The following is a 10,162-nucleotide window of genomic DNA, read 5'->3' on the forward strand; positions in this document are numbered from 1 at the left end:
AGGATGGATGTTGATACTGGAGTGCAAAATCAACACCGATGGGAGATGGACAAGAAAAGCACAAGGCCCTATATATGTTTACCTGGTTAAATTCAGTATGGTTCCTGCAACAGATGTTATAAAAAAAACATTTTAAAGCAGAATTCGTAATGTCTTATGATGTGTGTGTGTGTCGTGTGAGGTGGGGCTCCAGAGAGGGTATTCACCGAGGGCACCAAACAGGCGAGGACCGCCCCTGCCCCCTCGACCCCAAGACATGACAGTGAAGCAGATAGTGACGTGCAATGGAGATCATTTAACTCTCAGATGAATTTTGTGAGGAAAAATCTGAATGTTGATGTCATTTTTGCGGGGTTTATTAAAGAACAGAACCTTTCCTCGCTGTTAGGATGTTTGGTGGGGACTGTATTATATGGGATTTTCAGTGTTCACAGTCTGATTCTGATTAATGATTTGATCCAACTTTTAGTTTTAGAATAAAGACAAAGTCCTCACATTGAGGTGGGATTAGGGCTTTTGCATTTTAACATACAGTGTTGTGGGGTTTTTTTTATTAAAACTAGCCATCGTAAATTAATCTTCCAATTTAATCTTTCAATTTATCACATTCCAGAAATGAGCAAGAAAAAAATATCCCATTGGTCACCACAATTAGAAAACGATAAATGAAAAGTATACAACAAAGAAGCAGCAAAACATCTGCGTCTGTTAAACATCTTATTTCAAGACTGCGTGCGAGAACACCTGATTCCTTTTCCGTATTTCTGGTAAAGTCAAGCCATAAATGAGAGGGTTTAAAACAGGGGGAACCACAAGAAATTCCAGTGAGAAGATAAGAGCCAAAATGCTGGTAATCTGGTCAAGTTCAAAACGGTTCATTACAATATCACAAAAGACTGTTATTGAGTATGTCACAAATGTCACAATGTGGGGCAGGCAGGTCTGTAGAGCTTTACCCCGGAACTCAGCCGAGCTTCGCTGACACACCACCAATATTCTGATATATGTATAGAGGATGAAACCTGAAGGCAGAAAGTTACTTGTTACTAAAACAAACCAACCCAAAGCGTTGTTACTTACGGTCGGCACGCAGGACAGCCGCACCACTGACCAGTTGGAGCAGTAAAGTCGCGTGATCGCTCGTCCACACAGAGGCAGTCTGGCTGACAGGGTGATCACAAGAGCGATGGAAAAGAACGGCCACGTGAAGGCCCCGACTATCAGGAGGACCCTGGTCCTCACCGTCATGATGCTGTGATAGCGTAACGGCTGACATATGGCCACGTACCGGTCGTACGCCATCACTGCCAGTATGGTTAGTTCCGATACCGAGTAGGTGTAAATAACGTAAATCTGGGTGAAGCAGGCAGGGCGGGATATCATGTGAGAGTCGGAAAGAATGTCGATGGAAAGGCGCGGGAAGAGTCCAGCGGTGCCGTACAGAGAGTTGAAGGATAAACAGGATATGAAAATGTACATGGGCTCATGCAGAGACTTCTCCTTCATCACAACCACAATAATGCTGACATTAAAGACTATAATTGCAGAATATACGGTGAGCATAACTAGGAAATAGACATATTTCAAATGCCCTTGGTCTTTGTAGAGAGAGAAATAAAAATAAAATGGAAGAGTTTCATTTTCCATTTCCAAGGCCTGCTGTGTTGCTCCTGCAAGTGAAGATCATAAAAACGGTTCAGTTCAGTCATATCTGTAGCAATAGATATTGAGTTATTCCAATTATAATAGTTATTTTGCTCCAGGTTTACATTTTAAGAATAAATATTAAACATTCTATTAGAAAAAACATACATTTATTAGTGTATTTCCAAAAGGGCAGCACACAGAAACAAAATGTATAAGCAACAAATATGAATATTTAAATGTAAAAAGTAGCCTTTTTTTTGGAAGCTATGAACAAATATTGTATCAAGTAGCAGCTTCGCTGTTTACCTTCAGAGGCTGTGAGATTTCTGTTGTTCACCAGGATCTTTCTGGCTTTTTATCTCTTTCAGAGCTCTCTGGCGTGATGTTTCTAAATGCTCTAGAGTTGCAAAGCTCAGGGGTAGGGGCAGTAAAACCACATGGTAGTAAAAACAAGTGTATACGTTTATCTGTACTTAACAGTCACTCATGCTGTATCAAATTAGTGCTGCAAAATAGGGCCCATGGGAATTATTGGTGGAAATTTATGGGAATAACAGACTGTTTCAAAATTGAAGGTTTGGGATTATGTGTACTGCATGCTAATCTTGAATAAAACAACCAGATATGGAGCAAATATAATAATCATTATTATTAATAATAATAATAATAATAATGATAATGATAATAATGACTGCACAATCTGCAGACCAAAGAAGGTTATTAAATACACAAAGATCAGTTGTCTGTCTCAGTGCTGTGCTGTGGACAAAGGCTCATATATTGCATTGTGATTTGGTGTTCATTTCAGCATCGTGCACTGATTAGGACTGTGAGTTCTGAATATTTAATTATCATTAGCATTGTGCTCACAACTAAATAATTTATATTTTTCTTTCATTAACACCATGCAGCTCTAAATTGCCTCAATATCAGTGACATCAGACTGTCTGGCCACCTGGGTATTATGAAGTAGTGTGAATTGCTGCCATCGTGGGATTTTTCGATATTCTTTATTTACTGCTTATTTATGTTCACGTATTACATAAAACTGTTAAAATTAAAATGTTAAAATGATTTTTTTTCTGCAAAGATCGATTAGCTCTACTTTCTTTGAGTCTCTTTCTAACAATAACTTTTACTTTCACTATCCTCTAAAGCAGTCTGTGGCCTTCAGTGTGGAGTGTGAAATCACTGCAATATCTTCCACTTACGACTATTCCGGTATTTTCAGGTAGCGCTTGAGATACAACACCTCCAAACTACAAGCTAGTTTTCTATCTATGATGCTGCAGTTCCTAGTAAATCCAATGTGCTGGTAAATCACATCATAGCCCTTGTTTTTATTTCCAGTGCAGTTCTGTCTCTCAAAAAAAATATTCCATAATGTCTCAGTGAACAATTCTTCTAGTTATACACTAGAATCCATAACTTCATGACAACAGTAGTGCATCACAACAGAATGGAATATGGACATTTTCAGTTTATTTAGAATCATTCTTGTCACTTGATCACTAGAATTAGAATCCCGCTGATGATGACATTAAAAACCACATGAGATTAATCTCGGTTTAAGAAATATAGAAAACGACTATTTTGAGATCACAGAGATTTTTGTTGCACGTGCAAACAATTGATTTCTTTTTCGAATTTCTGGTAAAGTCAGGCCGTAAATAAGTGGGTTCAAAACAGGTGGGACAATAAGAAGCTCTATAGAAAAAACAAGAGCGAAAATACTTGTAATTCTGTCAAGTTCAAAACGATTCATTAAAATGTCACAGAAAATGGCAATGGAATATGTCACAAATGTCACAATGTGGGGCAGGCAGGTCTGCAGGGCCTTACCCCGAAATTCAGCCGAGCTTCGCTGGCACACGATAAGTATTCTGATGTAGGTGTAGAGGATGAAGCATAAAGGCAGAAAATCACTGGCTATTAAAACGAACAAGCCGACCGCGTTGTTACTCGCCGTCGGCACGCAGGACAGCCGCACTATTGACCAGTTGGAGCAGTAAAGTCGCGTGATCGCTCGTCCACACAGGGGCAGTCTGGCTGACAGGGTGATAACCACGGACATCCAGAAGATGGGGCAGGAAATGGCTCCTGTTATGAGAAGAATCATGGTCCTCGCCGTCATGATGCTGTGATAGCGTAACGGCTGACATATGGCCACGTACCGGTCGTACGCCATCACTGCCAATATGTCGAATTCTAATATAGTGTAGGTGTAAATAACGAAAATCTGGGTGAAGCAGGCAGGGCGGGATATCATGTGAGAGTCGGAAAGAATGTCGATGGAAAGGCGCGGGAAGAGTCCGGCGGTGCCGTACAGAGAGTTGAAACATAGACAGGATATGAAAATGTACATGGGCTCATGCAGAGACTTCTCCTTCATCACAACCACAATAATGCTGACATTAAAGACTATAATTGCAGAATATATAGTGAGCGTAACTAGGAAATAGACATATTTCAAATCCCCTTGGTCTTTGTAGAGAGAGAAATAAAAATAAAATGGAAGAGTTTCATTTTCCATTTCCAAGGCCTGCTGTGTTGCTCCTGCAAGTAAAGATTATAATAAAAAAAAGAGTGCAGAATTATTTCAGAACTCATTTAAGAAAAGACCACCATTACTGGAATTCAAAAAAGACATTTAAATGATCTCTAGCTATTCCAAGATATTAATATCCAGAAATATTAGTAATATTAAATTATAATATTCAATATAATATAATAAGATAAGATAAACCTTTATTAGTCCCACAAGTGGGAAATTGCACTAATTGCACTAATATTGAAAGCAAGTAAGTAAAAATTCAGTTTTTATCAGTTTAAACATGAAGTTATTCCATCAGATCAATAACTGAGGCAGTTAACTGTATCAGAAAACAATTCTGTGCCGCTGTTACCTTCGGTGGCGCTGAGATTTCTCGTCTTGAGCAGGACCTTCGCTGGCCTTTTATTTGTCCCAGAGATCTCTGGTGTGATGTTCTGTAAATGCTCTGGAGGGGTAGTGCCGAGTCGAATCATATGACATCAACCTCAGAACAAAAAGCTGGCTTTTCACTACTGCGTGTCTGTCAGTGGTTACGTCAAATAATGCAGCTGCGCCTATTTATTTTATTGACAGACAACTACGTCTTAAATGGTGAAATATTAACAACACACATTATCATTTAAAATATTTATTGATTCCGTTACATTAAAATAATATAGCAATTAAATGTGTCATAAACCTGACTTTCTTGGTCTTCCTGAATTTTGTGTTTGTCTGATATTGTGATATCTGTGTTCATGTGTATAAATGTATCCTGATGTGTCGTGTCCCGTCATTGACGTTTTAACTCTGTTCTGTACCACTGCGGCACTACGGTTACGTCTGTGTATCTATAAATCCTACCGTCCTTGACCCTCCAGCCTTGATGGATTCCTGACAGAATGACGGCACCACATATTCGACACAGCTGACGTAGGCCCAACGCTGACTAAACATCTGGATTTTTTTCTGCATGTTGAAGGACATCGCCAGTCCCTTCCCAGGCCAAATATTTTCTACTAAGTTCCCATGACTTACTCCGGTGGGGTCATGGATACCTGAACCATGGTTCCCTAGCCGGGTCGTTGGAATTGTGTACGCCCGATAAGTATGGCAGAACCTGGTAGTAGGGGTGGTAGTAGCCCAGTTGTTAACATGATCCAGAAGACCCAGGTCTTCAAACCCCACTTCCTACCACTTACTGTCCCTGTAACTACTGATTGTAAGGTGCTCTGGATAAAGGCTTCTGATAAATGCCGTAAATGTAAATGTATTTGGGCTGTATATACTGTTATGAACACAACTTGATTTTTAGAGGATCACGGTGATCCTCTATTGGTGCATGCACAACTTGTTTTTTCACATATTTCTAGTCAAGTGAGGCCATAAATAAGATGATTCACAACAGGGGTAATTTCTAACATATGGCTACATATATGTCACTATAGATTATGTCTTTGTACTAAATGTAAACATTCACAATCACAAAAGAATGCATTCAAATGACGCAACTTTTGAAATGAGGTTTAAAGTAATATGGCAATAAAATTGTTGCATACAGTGTTTTTGCTTCAGACACAATGTACCACAATGCAGTGCTATACTGTGAACAATGTCTTATGATTATATACACACACTCACATACACATATACACAAATTGTGTCTGAAGCAAAAACATTGTACATAACAAATTTATTGCCATATTACTTTAAACCTCATGTCAAGTTGCGTCATTTGAATGCATTCTTTTGTGATTGTGAAGGTTTACATTTAGCACAAAGACACTATCTATAGTGACATATACTCTATGTATCACTCGGATTATCATTATTGTTGTTTAAAAGTATGGACACTTTATTGATATGATCACTATTAAATATCTAAATATCTATGATCACTATAAAATTGTATTTCCAGAGCACCGGCATAATCTATTATATAAATAAGAATAGAATAATGATTTAACTTCAACAAAAAATGTTTGAAAGCTTGAGACACATCCACCAAATCCCATAATGCAATGGTTAGGTAAAATTACAACCATTTTTCTGATTAAACTAAACATTACAAAGATTGTAGTTACATGAACTAAATAGAGTACACAAAGTATACTAATATATCATTAGTTCTTAACAGTTTGTTCACATTTTTCAGACGTATGTCAGCTCATGCAATCACTTGAACCTGACAGTAAGGTCAAGGACAGCAGAAGAAGAAACATGCATGTGTTATTTCGAAACTGCAGAGATTCTGGTTGCATGCGAAAACAGTTGATTCCTTTTCCGTATTTCTGGTAAAGTCAGCCCATAAATGAGAGGATTCAACACTGGGGGGACCACGAGAAATTCCACTGAAAAGACGAGAGTCACAATATTCATAATCTGATCAAGTTCGAAACGGTTCAGCAAAACGTCACAGAAAATTGCGATTGAATATGTCACAAATGTCACCATGTGGGGCAGACACGTTTGCAGAGCTTTACTCCGAAATTCCGCTGATCTTTTATGACACAAGACTAATATTCTAATGTATGTGAAGAGTATGAAACCTGAAGGCAGAAAAACGCTGGATGTTAACACAAAGAGTCCCAGTGCGTTGTTACTCGCCGTCGACACGCAGGACAGCTTCACGACTGACCAGTTGGAGCAGTACAGTCGAGTGATCGCTCGTCCACACAGAGGCAGGCGGGATGCGAGTGAAACCACCATGGCGATCCAGAAGAAAGGCCACGTGAAGGCTCCTGCTATCAGCAGGGCCGTCGTCCTCATGGTCATGATGCTGTGATAGCGTAACGGCTGACAAATGGCCACGTACCGGTCGTACGCCATCACTGCCAGTATCGGTAATTCTGATAGCGAATACGTGTAAATAACGTAAATCTGGGTGAAGCAGGCAGGGCGGGATATCACGTGAGAGTCGGACAGAATGTCGATGGAAAGCCGCGGGAAGAGTCCGGCGGTGCCGTACAGAGAGTTGACGGATAAACAGGATATGAAAATGTACATGGGCTCATGCAGAGACTTCTCCTTCATCACCACGAGGATGATGCTGGCGTTTAGCAGTAAAATGGCGAGGTACACAATAAGTATGATAAGAAAATAAACATATTTGACATGCCCTTGGTCTCTGTACAGCGTGAGGTGGAAGGACACCGGGAAAGTATCATTTTCCATTTCCCAGGCTGTGCGGAGAGATTCCTGGAAATGGGAGTTACAAAATACTGGTGAACATCACTATCTATACTATAACCTGTCAATGTACAACAATAAACTATACTAAAACCACTGGGGAAAAAAATGCATTTTAAGAACAAACATTGAAATACAAGATGTGTATATGAACATAAAAAGCTCGATAATATAGTCATAGGCTAAACTTTTTTAAATGACAAAAGTAAAAAATATTAATATAATTGAAAGAGTAAATATAACGCAGTGCTGTAGATGTAGCACTACAACAACGGTTCTGCAACTACGGCACAGTAGTAATAATGTCTCATGGTTACCTTTAAGTTGCAGTAAGATCTCTGCTTCTCATCAGAACATTCCAGGGCCTTTTATCTCCACCAGATTGCTCTGGTGTGAGGTTTAAACAAAACCGGGCTCATGGGACGTCGATTGCATGAGATTTTTTTCTCCTCTACGTCCTCTACTTCCTCCACTGCCACACCGACCTCACCTCTGACTGGGTCTGAGCTGGTTGTCATGGGTTTCGCAGTTAGTGGTGCAACGGGTCAATCCGGGGATGTCACACTTTTCTTGTTAAATACTATTTCATGAATCCAGCAGGTGTGGATTAAAGGAGAACTGTGCACATTTCTCCTCTAATCCACAGCTTGCCCGGTCCTATTATCACCATACATAAAATCAATTCATGTAATTATGGCAATAAGAGATCATTTTGCTTTTGGTTATTGGTTCAGGTGCCGTATTCAGGCCCCACATTCTATTTTAAAAATGTTATACCTGCTCACTGGTGAGAGCTTGTGGCTCAAAACATCAACTGTTCAGTCTTACATAATATACACGTTTTTTAACTCAGTAGTATTTATTTCGCAGTGTATTATTTACTAATGTTACAATAAAAAACATTTATTGATTGAGTTATTTACTCACAATCATGATTTTTTTTCAAGTCAGTCAGGCTGGCAACAAGGTGAGTTTTATATAAATATATATTAAATACACTTAAAGGTTTTTGGAAAAATGGATTACAGATGTCAGTGTTAAATTGTTTTACAATAGTAAACAATTTAACATGGTTGATAATAATATTTCCAATTATATTTTTCTACCTTATGCTAATTTCACAGAATTTTCAGTTTGGATAATATTTCAAAGGATACAACTACAGAGATATAGTCATGTTAAGTATCAGAATATAATGGATCACCTAAAAACAACAGAGCTGGGACGAAGCAGAAGGCTGTCACTCTTCAAAGTCTTAATGTGTCTGTCTTTGTTTTGACAATCAGCATCTTCCAACATATTTGAGTGCATCTCATTATTGAGTACATAACATTATTCTTATGAATTATAGAACCACACAAGAAGAATGGTACTGGATTTTCTTTTTTTAAATTCAATTCTTCACCACACACATAAAGAACGGCTTAATATCTTGGGTTATACCTTTTCACTTCAAATCCATCATTATATAAAAGGAACATAGTTTTGTTTAAAATTCTGAAATTCCTATTTCCTATTTAGACATTATGGAGATTTTGCTTGAGTGTGTAAAAATAGGATTCTTCTTTCGGATTTCCGGTAAAGTCAGACCATAAATGAGAGGATTTATAACAGGAGAAACAACAAGAAATTCCAGGGAAAAGACTAGAGCCACAATGGTCATAATCTGGTCAAGTTGAAATCGATTTAGCAAAACATCACAGAAAAGAGCCACTGAATATGTCACAAATGTGACAATGTGGGGCAGACACGTTTGCAGGGCTTTCCCCCGGAATTCCGAGGAGCTTCTCTGACACACGATAAGTATTCTGATGTAGCTGTAGAGGATGAAGCCTGATGGAAGGAACACACTGGTTGTTAAAACGAACAAGCCTAAAGCATTGTTGCTCGCCGTCGACACACAGGACAGCCTCGCAATCGACCAGTTGGAGCAGTAAAGTCGTGAAATTGTCCTTCCACACAGAGGCAGTCTGGTAGCAGGGATCACGACCAAGGCGATGGACAAGAAGGCCCAGAAAAATGCTCCTGCTATCAAGAGAGCTGTGGTCCTCACCGTCATGATGCTGTGATAGTGCAACGGTTGACATATGGCCACGTACCGGTCGTACGCCATCACTGCCAATATGGTTAGTTCTGAGTGTGAATAGCTGTAAATAACGTAAATCTGGGTGAAGCAGGCAGGGCGGGATATCACGTGAGAGTCGGAAAGAATGTCGATGGAAAGGCGCGGGAAGAGTCCGGCGGTGCCGTACAGAGAGTTGACGGATAAACAGGATATGAAAATGTACATGGGCTCATGCAGAGACTTCTCCTTCATCACCACGAGGATGATGCTGGCATTAAATATTAAAATGGCGGCGTACACAGAAAGCATGATGAGAAAGTAGAGATATTTCAAATGCCCTTGGTCTCTGTACAGAGTGAAATAAAAATAGAGCGGAAAAGTGTCGTTTTCCATTTCACAAGACTTTGGTATTATTCCTGAAAATGAAGAATGTAACATTCATCACTCTCAAATAACAGAATATCTATAAAGCATGCAAATAGAATTACACGAAATTGACGAATTTTATAAAAATATACATTATAGGCTAAATATGCATATTTCAGTGCCATATCAATAGAAAATGTTGCACTGTTACCTTCAGTACTGATCTGATTTCTGTGCTCAGTCAGAATCTTCTCTGTGCTTTTATCCCTCCAACATTTCTCTGGAGTGACAAAATGACATGACATCAGAGATGTGGGAGTGTTCTACTCCTTTTTTCATTGGTTGAAGAGTGCAAGATTTTA

At 39.1% G+C, this 10,162-nt stretch overlaps 4 protein-coding genes across 4 annotated transcripts; all 4 read right to left on the reverse strand.

The window, feature by feature from the left end:
• Positions 1-717: 717 nt before the first annotated feature.
• Positions 718-1,666, reverse strand: LOC114791197 (olfactory receptor 10J1-like). Its single transcript, XM_028981841.1, has one exon. It carries the CDS (start codon positions 1,645-1,647, stop codon positions 718-720), a length of 930 nt encoding a protein of 309 aa, XP_028837674.1. The 5' UTR covers positions 1,648-1,666.
• A 1,569-nt stretch (positions 1,667-3,235) lies between these two features.
• On the reverse strand, positions 3,236-4,194 carry LOC114791284 (olfactory receptor 51I2-like). Its single transcript, XM_028981991.1, has one exon. It carries the CDS (start codon positions 4,178-4,180, stop codon positions 3,236-3,238), a length of 945 nt encoding a protein of 314 aa, XP_028837824.1. The 5' UTR covers positions 4,181-4,194.
• A 2,215-nt stretch (positions 4,195-6,409) lies between these two features.
• LOC114791309 (olfactory receptor 142-like) lies at positions 6,410-7,693 on the reverse strand. The gene is made up of 2 exons (XM_028982057.1): positions 7,687-7,693; positions 6,410-7,378 (listed from the first exon to the last, which is right to left on the reverse strand). Exon 2 carries the CDS (start codon positions 7,352-7,354, stop codon positions 6,410-6,412), a length of 945 nt encoding a protein of 314 aa, XP_028837890.1. The 5' UTR covers positions 7,355-7,378; positions 7,687-7,693.
• Positions 7,694-8,659: 966 nt separating this feature from the next.
• LOC114798154 (olfactory receptor 142-like) lies at positions 8,660-9,836 on the reverse strand. The gene has a single exon (XM_028993598.1). The coding sequence runs from the start codon at positions 9,825-9,827 to the stop codon at positions 8,883-8,885; it is 945 nt and encodes a 314-aa protein (XP_028849431.1). The 5' UTR covers positions 9,828-9,836; the 3' UTR covers positions 8,660-8,882.
• Positions 9,837-10,162: the final 326 nt, after the last annotated feature.

This window comes from Denticeps clupeoides, chromosome 1 (assembly GCF_900700375.1).
Source record: "Denticeps clupeoides chromosome 1, fDenClu1.1, whole genome shotgun sequence".
NCBI lineage: Eukaryota > Metazoa > Chordata > Actinopteri > Clupeiformes > Denticipitidae > Denticeps > Denticeps clupeoides.